This window comes from Oxyura jamaicensis, chromosome 1, assembly GCF_011077185.1.
Source record: "Oxyura jamaicensis isolate SHBP4307 breed ruddy duck chromosome 1, BPBGC_Ojam_1.0, whole genome shotgun sequence".
In the NCBI taxonomy this organism is placed as follows: Eukaryota; Metazoa; Chordata; class Aves; order Anseriformes; family Anatidae; genus Oxyura; species Oxyura jamaicensis.
This window is the reverse complement of record NC_048893.1, coordinates 179,140,536-179,158,499: the sequence shown is the minus strand read 5'-3', so window position 1 is coordinate 179,158,499 and position 17,964 is coordinate 179,140,536. Positions and strand designations below refer to the sequence as shown.

The 17,964-nt window shown below is 33.4% G+C and overlaps 1 protein-coding gene and 1 long non-coding RNA gene across 11 annotated transcripts in view; one reads left to right on the top strand and one right to left on the bottom strand.

Moving 5' to 3' along the window:
- Positions 1–493: 493 nt before the first annotated feature.
- On the top strand, positions 494–14,159 carry LOC118165808. The gene is made up of 3 exons (XR_004750252.1): positions 494–505; positions 13,534–13,793; positions 13,846–14,159. It is a non-coding gene; the product is annotated as an uncharacterized LOC118165808 (long non-coding RNA).
- The window catches only part of POSTN (periostin), a 34,776-nt gene continuing 21,036 nt past the window's right edge, over positions 4,225–17,964 (bottom strand). The window contains exons 14-24 of one of the 10 annotated variants that reach the window (XM_035324024.1): positions 17,765–17,867; positions 17,319–17,386; positions 16,696–16,741; positions 15,757–15,804; positions 13,338–13,433; positions 12,664–12,753; positions 10,952–11,029; positions 10,760–10,840; positions 8,515–8,601; positions 6,565–6,606; positions 4,225–5,457 (exon numbers count right to left, since the gene is read on the bottom strand). In XM_035324024.1, the coding sequence (XP_035179915.1) occupies positions 5,417–5,457; positions 6,565–6,606; positions 8,515–8,601; positions 10,760–10,840; positions 10,952–11,029; positions 12,664–12,753; positions 13,338–13,433; positions 15,757–15,804; positions 16,696–16,741; positions 17,319–17,386; positions 17,765–17,867 (780 nt within the window). In that variant the 3' untranslated portion in view covers positions 4,225–5,416. Of the gene's footprint in view, positions 5,458–6,564; positions 6,607–8,176; positions 8,197–8,514; positions 8,602–10,759; positions 10,841–10,951; positions 11,030–12,663; positions 12,754–13,337; positions 13,434–15,756; positions 15,805–16,695; positions 16,742–17,318; positions 17,387–17,764; positions 17,868–17,964 lie in introns of all 10 variants that reach the window. The other 9 variants (XM_035324039.1, XM_035324030.1, XM_035324056.1 and 6 more) reach the window with 9 other exon arrangements.

The window sequence follows — 17,964 nt, the reverse complement described above, 5'->3', positions numbered from 1 at the left end:
GGAAATTTTCATTGTCATGTAAAGACACAATCCTCAGTGTACCATCTTATTTTACACACTCTAAAACGGAGTTAAAAATTCCCCCTTTCTCTCAAGAAAATTAGGTCACAGGAACACCAAGTAGTAAAAGAAGCTGAGGGCAAAATGCTGCGCAGTGTGGATACAGACTGCATGTGCCAGTTTATATAATTGTAAGAGCAAATTCTCTGTTTCTGATTTTGGGATTTTGTTTAGCAGTACAGATATGTAACGTATAGCCAAAAGTTAAGGAATCTGAGCATGCAAGAGATGCATCAGACCAGAAAGGGAAGTAGGAGTGCAAAACCCAACACCTTACGTGGTACTGTAAAACCAAAAATACTGGGTGGTACCACATATCTTTGAAATATGGTGGGCTAGATCTTCAGCTGCCCTATTTCCCTGCTACACGGAGGTGAAGAGATGACAGGACTGGGGAGGGTGGAACTTACACTCCCTGCAGCGGCTGCAGTCAGCAGAGAGCAGTGTAAGAGAGAGACTTTACCAGACCCATGGCATGTTTTACTTTGCAAGTGAAGCTGTCTAAAGTCATGCAAGCTATCATAGCATAGAGGATGGACAGTAATTTACAGCATGTTAATTTCATTGATTCAAATTAAGTTCTCGTCTCTTTAGATTTTATTCCTGGACAATTTTTCTGTGCCATTTCAGTATACTACAGGAAAGCACAAACCTTTTTCTTGATATAACCTTCTAAGAATGCTGACCTTAAAAATATAATCTCTTACTTTTCTACTTTAATGTCTCATTTACATCAGCTTGGGCTTCACATGAAGATGTCCTACTAGATTTCTCTGAATATGTATAATACTGCATTATATAACTGTTAGTGACTCCAACTGTCAATACCAGATTATGAAACTCATGAAGATGAGGGAACTTTATGATCCAAAGTGTTAGTGCTGACATCATTCCTCTGAGCTGTAACTTTTGTTTAATGATGAAGAAATCCATAACAGAAAGCTTGAGCTTTGTGGTCTTTAAAGGATGACATTTAAAGCAGAAAGAAAATAAATATTTTCATGTGCTATGACATTGGGAATAAATTACTACAGCTGTAAAGGAGACTGCAAAAGCTATTGAATAAAAACTTTCAGTCTTTAATATGCTTTGTTCCCCATGGTGTAGTATCATCTTGATATTATTTTATTAACTACTTTTACCATAAGGAATTGTCCTCTTCCCCATGTATAATCTGTAGTTAATATTTCCTCTTCTTTGCTAGCAGTTAAACACAAAACTCATATATAACCGAATTTTTATTTAATACTGGTTAAAATAGAGGTAAAGTGAAGATGTGAACATTTTTTATATATTTTGTTCTTGCTATACTGAAAAAAACAACACCTCAAATATTGGCAAGCCTTTATGCTGTCATACTTGCATTTTCTTGACATATTATGAAAAACGTACATTTTGATAAAAGTGACAGGAAGAATGCCAGCTTCTGAAATCTTCACTCCTGTGGCTTATGCAGAAGAGAAATTGAGACCTTTTTTAAATAACTGAACAAGAAGCCCTGTGCTATCATGAGTATCAAAAATACTTTCTACAGCACACACAATCCAATTACAATGGGGAGGCCCTACTGTAATATTTCCCTTCCCTAGTTAATATATATATGAGAGTATTTCTTATGTTGAGTGGCATGTGGAGGTATTTAATGTTTGCCTGATATCCACTGGCAAAGAACTTGAGAAAATTTGCTGGCTATAAAAGCTGGCTATAAAGTTGCTGGCTATATGTACTTGAGGAGGTTGGATTCTGCTCTGGATTGTTCTCTAGGCTACCTGGAAGAACAAAATAAACAGCTTCCCAGTCTCCAAATGAAGCATGTGTACATTCAAGTGGATGCCTTCTTGAGAACGTGATATTTTGTAGTAGACCTACCTAGCTGCTGTCATACCACACAAAGTACCACCATCAGAGTAACAGGATGTCATTTTTTTTATTAATGTTAGCTAGTGATGAGAAAACCAGACAAGATGTGTGATCTAGAAAACAGTGAAATGAACAGGAATTCTAGAGAGGGCTATTTATTTATTATCTATCTATCTATCTATCTATCTATCTATCTATCTATCTATCTATTTATTTTCTGTGACTGCTTCCATCTGTAAAACTGAGACATTTACATTACGTTTCTTTGATTGATACTAGTTGTTAACCACTCTGAGAGTCTGAAAGAAGAATGCAACAGTACCTACACAACATTGCTGTAAATAGTATTTTATCTTTTCTTAAATTCAATGTATAACTTGAAAATATTCTGTCTGGTGTTCTCTCAAAAACTGCTGCATTTTTTTGGGAAAATAGCTAAAATCAAAAGTCTCAATTTCACACAAACATCATTTAATTGAAATACAGAACCTCTGAGAAAATGTAAACCCTATTTCTTTACAAAATATGAGATTAATATTTTTAAATATTAAGATTTTTGACGATTTTTTGTCTTTTTAAAAATAATTGTTCATGGTGCATAAAGTATGGAGTTTGTATGAAATGTCACATTAGTCTTTCAAAAACAATGAAAAATAAAACATTGAATACACATGGCTGAAATAGACTTTTAAATGCACTAATGAAAATAGTTACTCAAATATTGCTATAGAAGAACATCAGAGATGACATATTTCAACTTATTTTAAAATTTCAGACTTGTCATTTCTGATTTTGCAACATTTTGGGATATATTTCTTGGGGGCCTGGAGTAATGGAGAGTTTTGTTCTGTTTCATTTTGTACAAATATTGCATTTGCCTATACTACTAGAGTTCCTACAGTTGTATCGAGAGGTTGCTGGATAACTGGTCATTGGTGAGAGCAATGACATGTTACCCCAGGTAATTTTAATTATCTTAAAAGATGTAGCAAAAGAGTAAGAGAGCAAGATTTAACCCAAAGCCAGGAACAGGAAAACTTACTCTTCTCACCCAGTACCAAGGTTGACAGGATATTACTTAATCTTAAAAATGTGAACCCTGACAGGAAAATGTAGTATAAGAAATTTGATGCTGATACCCATGTGATGTAAAAATCAGTCTGTATATTGTAATACTCCTGTTCAAAGGCTGAGAAAAAGGGTGAATGAGATGTTTACTGCTTCATATAAAGGAAGAATCAGATGCTATTAACATTTTTTTCCTCCTGTTTTTAGGTCTTCTTTCATTGGTTTAATGTAGTCATGTTCTGAATGGGTAGGGTACATTGATGGGGATGTGTATCAGAGAATGGGAAGACATGCATGTGGATGTCAGTCATATATTAATTTTATGAATCTCTTAGCCACTTAAAGATCAATTTGGAAAAGAGATATTGAACACAGAATATAGAAATATATAGGAAACAGAGTATCATTGATTTCTTAGGTATTTGATCATCTCTCAAGTCTCCTTCAACAGTAATTGTGGTCAGAAGATATTTTCTAAAATTTTCAGTCTTCTCCACTGACATTAGGCTCTGAAGTTAATCTGAAAAACTGTTTTTATTGAAACCTTTACTTATTAGTCTCCACTTACTGTTTTTGTGGTTTAATTTTTTCAGTGACATTAAAAGAGAGTCTGTTGCTGTGACAACTGTGAGGTCCTTCTCTATAAACCCAGTGGTTGTTGTTATGATGATATCAATTTTTGGCCTGTCACAATATGTAGCCACTCTGTTAAAATGTCTTATGGATGAAACGTATATTATCATAGTCTTGGTGCATGGACATATACGCCATGCTAATTTCCTGGAACACTGTGATTGTCTTTCTCTCATTGATATGCCTCTCCTTTTTGGGTAGCAGAGGGCACAGACACATTCCTCCCCTAGCACAGAATCACTGAATGGCTTGGTGTCCTGGTTTCAGTTGTAACCACAACAGCACTTTAACAATAGATAGTGGGGTCACCTTATTGAGATACTCTGTCAGCCCAGTAAGTCTACAAAACATAACAATCCATTACTCAGGCATCTTTACCACTCATAAGGAAATTGAGATGATAGAGTTCACAGTATGTAATTATTGAATTAAGGGAATTTTTGAATTCTGTTTAAGGAGAATGATGCAGTTAGAGAATTAATTTGTTCTAGGTGAGAAAATTTGCTTCTCTGAGGGCAAATTTTTAATCTAAAAACTACACTAACATTTTAAGAATATTTACAATTTGCTTTCTCATAAAAAAGATTTATTTACAAATACAAGGACATTTAGACAAATTGTTTATTGAGTATTTCTTTCAAAACAGAAGTATAAAAGCACATCAGATAACTTCTCTTAAACTTTGGTCTGCAGAATTAAGGCACTTTGAACATGTTTTTTCTTACTCCATGAGTAATTGTTTTCCAACTTTCATTAATAAAGGCAAACAATTTTTATGAGTACAAAACTGGAGTTATAAAAATGACATAATTTACAGACAACTCCACATTAGTACCAGATATTAGCAAAGCATGTTTTGATATAAAAGCTTTCAGACCTAGGCTTTGTAACACCTTTTTCCACGCAGAGATAACTGTTTGCATGCATTTTAATTATCCCTTCTATAACCCACTTTAATAATCAAAAGACATATTTAGGGAAAAGTCAGAAAACATTTAAGAATTTCAGTATATATGTTGTTATAGGATTCCTATAGGAATTATTTTTCATATAAATAAAGGTCAGCATGATCTCAAATACATTTTAGGAAGCTTATAACATTTTCTGTTTCCCTTGTTAAGAGTTTCCATTAGCCACGTTACCAGAAGGCATTTGGATATTTGATGTAGAACAAGAAAAGATACATTTGTCTGTTTAGACATATAATACTTGTCTGTTTAGAAAAGGTAATGTTACTGGTGTCAATATTATGTTAAAAATACTATGAATTTTGACTTACAAAAAACATACAATACTACTGAACCGAAAGTGCTACATTAACACTCTTATTTCCTTTTATTACTTATTCTAAAAGTCATCTGAAGTGATTTTTTTTTCCTAGAAATGATCTAATTTCATTTATATTTCTCATTTAGTAGAAATAAAAATAAGAATAAAAAATACATTCTGCATTGTTCCCTGCTATTTTTGAATCCAATCTTGCAAGCACTTACTAGCCAGCTTAAAAGGGAATCCTGGTTCTACAGAAGTTGATGGAAGTTTTGTTTGTGCCTTTAGCAGTTCCAGGATCCCACCTTGCATAATGCTTACTATCAAGAGCAATTACAGCACCTTGTGAAAATTATACCAGTAGTGAGCATCTGCATTTTCACATCTTTTAGTGGATTCATGGTTCAGTTTACATTGTTATCAAAACACATTGTTTTCTAATGTTCTTTTTTTCAGAACAGTTTCTCTTCATCTCAAAGACCATGCCGTTAATTTGTAATTCTGTGGATTTTATTTTGAAAAGCTTTTAAGAATAAGCTAGTCTTGTCCTTCTTCTTGCTGATCCCCCTGGGGGAAAAAAAAAAGAATATATATATATATATAAAACCTATTATTATATAGCCTATTATATGTAATATAGTTAAGCTAGATACTGCATTTAAGGGTGAAACAGACTTGAATAGGAAAGAATGATGCTGAATCTTTCACTGTCATACTGGCAGGTAGGAGATTATAGTGATCTCCCAGCTTCTCAATAGATTCAAATGATGAGCAAACAGTGAATGGGATTCCCCTGCACTGGGGAATCCCACAGTGCCATTTTCACAGTATCAGATTTCAGAATCAGATCTCACTTTGACACCTTGTCCTGGTTTCATCTAGGATAGAGCTAGTTTTTCTCCTAGTAGCTGGTATGGTGATGTTTTTGGGATTTTGAATGAAAATCATGTTGGTAACAGGCTCACATTTTAATTGTTGCAGAGAAGTGCTTACACTAAGCCAAGAACTTTTCAGCTTCTCACACCGCCCCACCAGTGAGGAGGATGGAGTGCAGCTGGGAGGGGACAGAATCAGGACAGCTGTCCCAAACTGGACAAAGGTATATTCCATACCATAAGGCATCGCACTGAACAATTCGTATGGGGTGGCTGGCCGGGGTGGGGGGAGACCGCTGTTGAAGAATGGGCTGGGTATCTGTCAGTAGGTGGTGAGCAATTGCATTGTGCATCACTGGTTTTGTACACATTATTATTATTGTTGCTCTTATTTCTTTTTAATTTCTGTCCTATTAAATTGTCTTTATTTCAAACCACAAGCTTTTACATTTTTTTTTCCAGTTCTCTCCCCATCCCACTGTGGGGGGAAGGGTTAGTGAATGGCTGTGTAGTGCTTTGCTGCCTGCCAGGTTAAACTATATCATACCTTTATTCTATTGTGAAATATGGCTTGAACGAAGCACATAATATAAGTTCTTTGCAGATAGAAACATATATATAAAGAGTATATAAGGCTTTTAATTAACAAGTATTTTTTTTTTTAAAGCATAAATGCAACTCTTCCATTTGGAACTCTGTTTTCTTAAGCTTCTGTGTACCCCTCACCCTTCCCCTTTACTTTAAACATATCCGAGAAACATATTTGATATAAATTAAAATATTTAAATATATGTTTTACCTTGTGTCCTCTTGTTTGCTTGTACTTTCCGTACAGGTGCTTCTAGAAAACAGAAATGTTTCAGTCAGAATTTATTTTTTATATCCTAATTGAACTAAAACTCTTTAATTTTTTTTTTAAGGTTTTTCATGAATTAAGGATTCTGATCCATTAGTATGTTGACTTGATCACCTGAAACATGAATGCTAATAATAAATACAGTTCACACATTTCCATAATTTGTATTCTTTCGTCAAATCTTACCTAAATTTCAGAAGTATTTTTAAATTTTACTATGAATTATTCATACTGATCTCTTGTGGATGGTTGCATGATGTAGGCAGGGGCCAGGATATTTTGCCCATGCTCTTCATACAGCAAAAGCCATCTGACACTGTCAGTGATGTGCAATGATGTTAATGTACTGCCCAGGATTCATTTTCAGATTTTGGCAGAGGAAGTTCAGATTTCCTTGCAGGGCACACTATAGACATTTATTCAAGAACTATATATAAATGATATACTTGAATCTCAGCCATTGCAAGATGTCAGCCACATTTCCAGCTGCACTTGGGCCTTGATATATAACTGCACAATAAGCCCACAGTATCACTCCACATTTACAGGTCAGCTTATTGTCTCAGAAACCTCTGTTTTAAAAGATACAGAGAAGCAAGGGCCATTGTATAGGTACCACCCTCATTAGGAGATATATCTGTTTTCCAGAAGACCAACTCTCTGAAACTACAGACACCTTTTCCTCTTTCTCATCAAACCTTGATGTAATTTTTAAAACCAAGTGTCTCCTCATCAGGGGAGAAAACACTTCACAAACTTTAAAGAGAATTCTCCCACAGAAATGTTACTGTAGTATATTTCCTTCTTTACAGACTTAAAGTACTTGTATATTTGCTTAACTAGCCATATTCAGTTGCCTTTTCATCTTGAGGCACAGGGTATGCAAACTCAATGCCCTGATATATAGGCTTCATTACAGCTGAGGTGAAACACTGGGCATATAAAAGAAATTTGCAAGTTCTGCACTACTTTAACAAGGAGAGAACATGGCCCATCCAAAATTTTATGTTTTCGTGTAAGGCACCATGGCTGAAAATCATACTCTTTTCTCATTTTCAAGCAATATTTGATTTCCCTGCATGCCTTGTACTACCCAACATTGAAGTTTACAAATAATTGTGGTATACCTTCAGTATTTGGCATAAAATTCAAAATGCAAAAAGTAGAAATATTTATTTATTAAACACTAGGGAATTTCAAGAAAACTACTTTTTAACTTGCAATAAAGACTATCATCAAAAAAAATAAATAATTAATTAAATAAAGACTGTTAAACTTGAAAAATTAATTCCTGGCATATACTCAGGCTGAACTGAGGCTGAACTGTATTTGGCCCCTCATGTTGGACCTCCACACCATTCAGCTTTTTCAAAACCAAGAGTTTCCCTTATTAGATAGGATAACAGGAGAGAAATTCCAAGACCCCATAAGATTTACCCATACCCAGAGATCATATTCCCTCCACCCTCCTCTTACCAAGTTGAGACCCCAACAGATCACATTGACAGATCACATTAAAACTAACAAGAAATAACTCAAGTTAAAAGCAACTCACGTGGTCTTCTTCTGGATGTGCTGCTTAGAGAAAATGCAATTCTTATAGTGCATGTTCCTTCATATGTTTTACCTAAGCTTTGTGGTTTAGACATTTCCTCTTGTCTACTATGCCTGCCAAATCTTTTAGTTACTTTTAGACACAAGACAAGCCTCAACATTTTTCTCTGCAACATCAGTGAAATAATTCTTTTCCAAAACAATCAAAAAACTCTTCTTGCTAAAATATTGGCTTCAGATCTAAGTAATTTTTGTGAATAAAAGTTACAAATCCCCACCTAGAATGATCACTTCAGACAAGTGAGGTCTTAGTGATACTGGATTTTTAGACAAACTAACCTTCCAAATGGACTTTCTTGATTTCTCTCTCGATAATCTGTGGCTCTCCCTCAATTATTTTAGTAACCTTGGTGTACTCTGTTCCAGCTACAATAGGCATTAAAAACAAATGGGTTAAATCTGGGATAGCATTTTTTCATGTGCAAGGAACCATCAGTGGAAAAAATGTTGTTTTGGGGGTGTAGGTATATGCAGGCTACTATGGCATTCATGATGTAAAGTCCTACTGATTTTCTTGGCCCTGACACAGATGATGCCTTCTTTAGGGCTGGAAGTCATTCATTGCAATCTTGGCTTGTAGTTTGTTTCAGCAAAGACTGCCAATTGTAATAAGCAGTGCTGGACATTATATGAGTTGAATTATAGCCCATATAAAATCTTTTATTTTAGACAGTGGGAATATATCCATTTGTGTCTGGACTCAGTGCTCAGGAAAGTGCTCAGTGCTTAGGAAATTTTCAGTAAAACAAGCATTTTGATGTAGACAAGAGGGCCATAAAGTGTTATCACCATTAACAATAACAGCCATAAAGCAGTGTGTGTATCTGCTTTTATTGGCTGAAAGCATGGTAAGATATTATAATAGAAAACAAGGGTATCTGACTGAATAAATCATGGGAAAGACAGAAAAAAAAATCAAATTAAAACAAGAGATGGAAATCTGCCTATTTTTCCCATTCTGTAAAGCAGGATGCTTATGCAAACTAACATATAATAGCAAGGAAAAATAACAAGAATTCAAGAGACAATATTGTCTTTTCCAAATTTACTGCAGAGAAATTATTTCTTACTTTTCTATACAATAATAGGATCACTATAAGATTTATCTTTAGAGACTATATTTATTTGATTGTATATCTCTGTAACTGAAGAATTCTGAACATTCTTGGATAAATTTTACTCCCATTCTTTATAGCCTTGTTAAGACCACTAGAAGATAATCCAACAGATGGAGGATTTTTTTTTTTTTTTGATATATTTTCTCATTTTCAACTCTCTTTTTAAATGTTCACTGCTGAAATAGGCAACTCTCACACTTAGGACAGGATATGATGAAAAACTCTCTAGATCATATTTCTCTCCAATGAGTACAGAAAAATCCTGGCTAAGGTCTGCAAAACTAAGATTTGATTGCTTAAAATAGTGGAGAGAAATACAGTCATATTCATGGCCATATCATGGTTTGTCTCTAAGACTAGTTGCATTATCAACCAGCTGCATTATCAACCATTTGTTTGATGAAGAAACTATTATGACATTCAGCCATCACTAAATTCTTGTGATTCTGAGGTTTAAGTTACATATACAGAATACTGCTTGTGAAAAGCTACAAGATTTAGTTCTGTGTACACATAGCTGAACTTAGTATGAACTACTTAAGTAGTATTTAAGTTAGTAACTTATGAGAGAGCAAACATAATATGAATTCAATTCAGCTAATTTATGCCTAATTTATCCATGCATATTTTGAGCTTCTCATCATTCAGCTTTACATTGAGCTTTCCTAAAAGCACAATACTTGAATTCTCTTTTTTTATTCCCCATTGCTATTATAGATAGTGATTCTAATCTATACATTAAGCAGAGAACATTCCAAATTCATAGATAGATTAATTTCATAAGCACAAGTTTGTTTAACAGTTTTCTATAGCTACTGGTTACATACTGCCAAAACTGTTAGAATTAAGAGAGCAAGAAGGAAAGAAAACCATTCTTTGGAACATTATATTTGAAAAGAGTTGAGGTTAATGCCTTGATATCCGTCACCTGTAAGCTTTGAAAGAGGGATGCTAAACATGCCTTTAATTATTAACTTGAGGGCAATGAATATTCATTTCTGCATGACCAATAAGTAAGGTGAATTTGGTCTATTACAATATTTTCTATTTCATAAATGTTTTTCACAGATTTAAATTTGCTGAGTAAAAGGGTTCACAGCTAGTGGAATAAATCTTCATTGCTCCCCTGGGTTTTAATTAGATAACTTTTTAAAGACTGAGAAAACAATTAAATTTTTATCTATTTGTCATGACTGATATCATACCAAATTAATCAAACTTTGGCACTTGTTTTCTTTTTATGTGCATCTGGCATTTCCTATATGTCATTATTTTTACTTTATTTTTTCATTTGAAGTTTCATTTCTGGTAGATCAGTCTTTAAAATGTTGAGCTAGACAAATCTGAGAGAGGTTTCAGTTATCATAACCTGTTACAACAAGGTTAGTTGTAATACACTGAATTACCTCCCTGCAGAAGTCTTTTGATTTCCTCATCTTCGAGTAAATGACCATCACCTTCAATAAATTTGGTCACCTTGGTAACCTCTGATAGGATACAGGTTATGGCAAAAAAATTGATTGACAGAAAACAATTGTTGTCATAGTTTCTTTTTGATTGTCTGTTTTTAAAGAAGAAAAGAAAACAAGGATACTAACCTTCTTCAAGAAATTTCTTTAATTTTTCTTCATTATCTGAACCACCTGCAGTAATTCTGGTATATTTTATTTCAGGACCTAGAACAAAGATTTTTTTTTAAAACAAACAAACAATGACTTAAGCACTATTAGCACTATAGTATATATATATAGTATATATATATAGTATATATATATAGTATATATATAGCACTAGTGCTATAACAATATAGCACTATTGCTTTTTTTCTTTTTTTTTTTTTTTTCTCAATGTAGCCCTTATGATGATTCTGTTTTAACATGCTTTAATCTGCTTTTATTTTTTTTATTTTTTTTTGTTTGTTTGTTTTATCTTTCACTGTGTCCTAAACTGAAATGAAAGAGGACTATGAGTAGCTTAGAACTGTTCAGACAAGTAGGTAGGCAAATTTGACATAGTAAACATCTGCTCACAGTTTTAATAGTTTTGTTGTATTAGGTCACAGATCAGGTATTTCCTCAGTGTAAAATGGTCTAGATCCACTGTTGTAAAAGATGTTATTAATGTTGTAACAGCTATGAGTCATTTGAGAGTTTAGCACAGAAATTCTTTATCAGTTTCTATTACAGAGAGAAGGAAATTTCAGGTCTGGAATGCTGGCATCATCTACATGATAATGACTATTTCATGAGGGCTATTATTGAAACTTGCACTTCAGAAATGAGAAAATAGTATTTTCTCTCCCAGAAATTTTCTGATTTGAAAAATTATCCCTGATTTATTCAGAAGCTACTGCTATCTTTTTCACTCTTATTTCATTCAGTTGCTTTCACTGTAGTAAATAGTTGCATGAGAATAACTTGCCTGTTTCATATTTCTATTTTGCTTGAATGACTTAATTTTATTTTTTCAAGATAAACTCAATACAAAGACTTTCTGCTAAGTCAATATTTCTGTAACACTGTCTCTCCCTTGCAACTGTTCTTGCAGACAGTATTTTAACTACAGTGTACAAGATAGTATTTATCCAAGGGAATCAAATGTGTTAGCAGGGAATTTGTGACTGTTTAAATATGCCTCAATCTACTCATTTCAATTTCTGTAAATTTTCCAGGATTTTTAAACATAAAAGTCTTCATAGTAGGTCAAATGCAACTGAAATTGGCCAAGGACAATTGAAAACTACTGTATAAAAAAGTTAAAGGGACAGATGCTCATTAATTTTGTTCTACATTAGCATGAAACAAATGTCTGCCTTGTGGATGTCAGAACAAGATAGTCTCGCCTTAAAAAGAAACAAAGTATTTTTATTATTATTACTACATATTTTTTTTTCTGAACTGAGTTTCAAGAAAGCCTGGAAAAATATACAAAAATAGATATCTACACACTGAAGGGCTAGTGTTGGTCAAATTAACCCTACATGCAGAGATACTATACAAGTAACCTAAAAATTCACATGCACCGAAAAATATATATATATATATATATATATATAAATCTAAAATAAAACAGACAGAAAAATGCAAAAGAACAGTCTTAGCCTGAAATGGTATACATATGTATATGTATCAGACATATATAATTCTATATGTGTATGTGTAGCAGACAGTGAAAATCTGAGCTATACATAGCAGTGGGAAGTAGTAGGAGGAAAATTCACCTCTTCAGGAAATGCAGTTTAAGCATTTAGACAGGACTTAAGAAGTTCTACTTTTGTATGTAATGGAGAACTTCACTCAACATGAATTACCTTGAATAATTCTTTCTTCTGTTACTTTTTTCTCTGTTACTTCCACAGGTCGCCCATCAATGATTTTGGTGTATGTTTTAATAATTGGTTCTACAAGGATTTTTAAATTGAAGATATTAATAAAGTGATTAGCAGTGTTATACTTGCTGGTTTTGAGACACCAGAACTTAAGGAAGCACACAAGGAATGACCACAGAATATTTTAAGAAAAAATAAAAATGCTAAGATTAGATCAGGAGTTGTTTGTCCCAAATTTAATATGACTACATGCTATTTTCTCTGAAAGCACCCTAGATATGAAATCCTTAAAGCTCCTAGCAAAACAGGCAAAAAAAAGTTGATTTATTTTTCCAATAATGCTGCCTTTCTATCACAAGAATCACATCCTGAATTTTTGACTGCAGGAAAACAACCAGCAAAAAACTGAGACAGACATTATGTCAGCATGCAGAACATTTCTAACACTGTCTTGACTGTAGATATTAGGTACAGCTAAGGAAAAAATAAAAATTAAAAAATAAAAAAAATACCATAATTCCAGAAAGTCCTGTTAAAAATAAGTAAATTGTCTAACATACCACAGAAACCACCTACATTCAAGTAAAAACAGTCCAGGAACAATTTGTATTTCAGATTTTAACTAATGCAAATTGAGTTGCTGAAAGCATACCAACCTCCATGTATCACTTTAGTTATTGTCTCCCCTTCCCTGACTACTTTGAACTCAGGTTCCCCTTCAATTAATTTAGTGAACTGTGTAATAGATGGGTCTGTGACACAAAGAAAAAACAACATGTTACAAATAAACAAAAATATTTACGGTATTCCACAGCTTTTGAATGTATATGCCTGGGATTGAATTGCTGAGAGAGATTGAGGTTTACTAGTGTCCTTCAATAGTAATAAATCAAAGTATACATTTTTGTTTGCTTTTGCAGCAGAAGATGATTGTATAGGTTAGATCTTAGAACTAAATAATTAATTCATTTGCTGCAGCTGTGATGATATGATAGGACCATAATGATTCCCAGTTATCACAGAACTCAATCTACTCTCAGTTTTAAACAGCTGAACTATTGCCTTCTCTTTTATTTTCTAAGGAGTCTGATAGAAAAACTTTCATAAATTTTGTAAAGAAGCAATCTTAAAAGACTCACTGGGTTGCTTCTGTTCCAAATTCAGAGGTAATTTTGTATGTTGAGATATTAAATACCAACATACTTTGAGAGAAATTATCAATATTAGTGAAAAAAATGTCAAAGATATTTATTCATGTTTATAAATCCTTCACAAAACAAAACAAACTTCTAATTTATTTTACCTTCCTATGTGACTTACACAGTAGATGCATGAAGAACCTGTATTTTCCTGTATTTCCTAGTCAAGGATCAATCTTTTAAACATTCAATACACTAAGTTTTGGGTTTCAGACAGATTTAACTGTTGAGATCTCTTTGAACTTGTCTGTGTATGGGCAATGAAGCACAACTCAAGTAGATATCAGCCTCTAAAAAGACTTGGGATTTATTTTATTTTAATGAGATCTCCCATCATGATCTGCTGGAACTTCTTGAAGTATGTTGCAAAGATTAACATGTAAAGTTACCAGATTTTTTTATACAGACAATGTGGTCTTGATGGGAGCTGCCAATCACTACTGTTACTGCTAGCAAGCTCAGAAGGGCCTAAATTGGCATTATTAGGATTATTTCTGAGTCATCAGCAGGAAGACTGTGCTGGCTAGAGATCATTCTTTGGACAGGGTCCCAAAGCAGAAGTACTGTACTGGCAGTAGTAAGGAGTGACTCTTCAGTGCTCACTAACACATAAAACTTTTTTTTTCCTCTTTAGTGAAGAATGCTTAGTTGTACATTTGTACAGATATATACAAACATATAGCTCAGACAGTCATTTATCATTTTTTCTTATCTTCCAAATTTTATGAAAATTGCCTAAACTGTCTGCCCTGTCTCTGGATTTAACCTAGAAGAACAGGTACCTCCAGAAAGTGATTCATCTTCATCTTGTAAACACTTCTAAAATATCTTGAATAATTTATCATGTGGAATAATCTGCTAATTTTTATTGTTTTGTAGCTCTGATTTCATGCTGGAGACTAGGCAGCAAGGCTATATATAATAAATATAAGATAGTATCTAGTGCTAGGTTAAACAAAACACAGACAAACTGTAGAACGAGAAAGCTCATGCCATATCTGCTGGGAGAAAGTCCTCACAGAAACAACGTTTAATCAGTTTGGATAAAATATCTGCAAAATATTTTCAAGTGCCTTGGTTCTCAGTTGAACTTTACCAGATTCTTTTTTATCATTTTCATTTCAGAGGAAAACTGGAGCGCATAAGTGGTGACATTGGTCTAGTGAAACTAATGCTGTTTTACTTAAGATGTGAATCACAAGTCTTCTACAGTCCCAGCCCAACTTTTTGTTCTCTTCAATCTCACAGCTAATCTTTAACTCATACTTTGACCACAGAGAAACTGAAAAGAAAGTTTGGTTAACTGTCCTTTCCAGGCATCTGACAGATATTGGCATTTACAACTGACTGAAAATTGTAGAGAAATTAACGGTTTGTTTGTTCTTGTTCTTCTTGGTTTTTGTTTGTTTTTAACTTTAATGTATAACAATTTTGCTTCATTTTTTTTTAAAAAAATAACTATTTTAATACAAAAACATTGGAAATGCTTTAATTATAAACTCCAACTTTCTATATACTTTATAGAAAATATAGTATTATTTGGGGCACTATAAATAAATTCTTTGGGAAAAAAATTATTATTTTAAAAAATGCATCTTAAAAATGTCCATGTATATATATATATATATATATATATATTTCAATAAAATAAATCCAGTTGGGGAGAGCAAGCATGGGAAATCTTTAAATACAAAATATTTCAGCCAGTTCTAATTGCAATATTTGTATCTTTGCTTTTCCGGCAAAGTACGGAACAACCTGGAGTTGTTATGTAAAAAAAATACATTCTGTTAAAGAAATAAATGCAATATCTGTTCTGTATATGTATAGCTATATGAACATATACAGAAATATATATTGGAAGGGCCCCATTTACCTTCCTTTCCGATCTTGGGCTGGACGTTGCTTTCAATTATGTTAATTTCTGAAATTATAGAAAATGGAATATAAACCATTCCATTCTTACATTTTCTTTATGGTAATGATCAGTTAAATTAGGTCTGGTCATAAAGAAGTAAATAAAGTCACAGATATGAATGGAAGACAAAGTAAATCAAAAGGCTGTAGAGTAGGAATCTCAGTTATGTTTGCTAAATGGTGCTGTATACACAAGTTATGTGCAGACAGTCTATTGATGTGCTATTTTCCTTTGTTTATACCTCATGAAACCCAGAGGTACTGAAATCCATGATAATGTAAGATACATAATAATAATGGCTTGTACAATTCCCTGCATAAATATCTGTATAATTCCCTGGTGTATCTTAAACTTGAATTTTACTCTGTTTGTTTCATTGGGGAATGCACCTGGTAAACAGAGGGCTTTTACTCCTTATAGAGGAAAAGGCTGAAGCAACTACCCCCCATACAAAACCTATATATGCATGTATAGAAAACAGGTGGAAAAGGTACACTTTGCTCCTCTGGAAACATTTATGAAAAAGAAAGCAACTCAGTGCATATTTTGGTCAATCCAGGAGAGTCTGTGAGGCAGTACAACTGCTCTGCACCGAGCACTGAACCTCGTCTAAAACCTGAAAAAAAAAAGTTTTTCCCATATGTATCTTGCCTATCCCAAAGAGTAGAAACAGCTTACTTTAGTTCCCTGTTGAGAATCTGGAAAGGGAAAAAATACATACAGTAGCACAACAACCAAAAACCTTCTTTGAGTCTTTTCCTGTAGTTCCTTGGCCCACTTTACTTCACCATAAATTGCTTTCTTTATGATTAGAAATAGATCTACAATTCAGATTGGAACTGACAACATTTATAAATCAATCGTAAACCTATCTGGAAATATATAAAATGAACTTACTGTAAAATGTCAGTGGAATCTCTTTGAAGGTACTGTCACGAACAAACTATAAATACAAAAAAGTAATTTCAAAATTTGAAACAGCACTTGTGTTCTCATTTTCTAATGATTGTGCATAGAATTCACTGCTTCACTGACCTACAAGTTAGGTTATGCTATTTCACTAGGTTCTTTCATTCATGTTTGAAAGATAATGTAAGCTCAAAAGGGTATGTAACTGAGATAAACAAGGGTGCTTCTTTATAATCTAGAGTCATTTAAGCTAATGGGTTAAATTGCACAGTAATTGATCTATTTTATATTTCCCTCAAAAAGGGATTGCCTCAAGGGTTTGGAAGTGACTTATGCTGCTGGAGTGGTAAAGTGTATCTGAAGCAAAGAATGGATTTAGGCCAGTTCACACTGGTGTTGCCCATATGCAAATGTTCTACAATTATGTGGCTTTGAAAAATGTAAGTTCTAACTGTTGAGTGCAGTGTATCATCCAAATTACACGGGTAACTGGGAGCTACTAGGTGTGTTGCCTGCTGAAGAAACAGAGAGCCTAAGAAGCATTTTAGATTAATGTACTAGGTTTCATAGATCTTGCCAAAAGAACAATGGGATCATCATTTAAAAAGTACCTTGATTTGTATGTACTTGATCAACTTCTTCAGGATTGTGAGCAACTGATCATTTCCAACAGGCAGGTCTAAGAAAAGAAACAGGTATGTAAGAGGAAACATACATCTGTATTCACTTTTTCACTGATAATGCAATGTAAAACAATCTCATAAACTCACACTCATATGTGTACATATATGAGTGTTATGTGTACATATAAATTCTTCTATATTGGGGCAAAAATAGCCCAAAGCAGCTTGTCTTCCATATATTTGACTTTCACAAAATTTACAAGAGTTGCCATGGTTTCACACATGGCATAAAATGAGCAATGATGTAAATTTTCTATTTCCTATTTCACATGGGAATTGTCTCTTTAAAGTAAGGATCTTTTTAAAGTTCTTGAACCTACATAACATGTAGACAGATTCAGAAATGTATGTAAATTCAATGAACTAATACACACCTGCTGGATACAGAAGTTTATCAATAACATGAATGACACCATTGGTTGCCATGAGATCAGATTCTCTTGATTTCAGTTCATTAACCAGAAGAGTATCATTCACCTGGTAAAGAACACATATTTTCAGAGACATTAAAAAACAAACTGAAACCCTTAATATTTCTTTCAGATATATGCATCCCACTCTTCAATGTCAAACT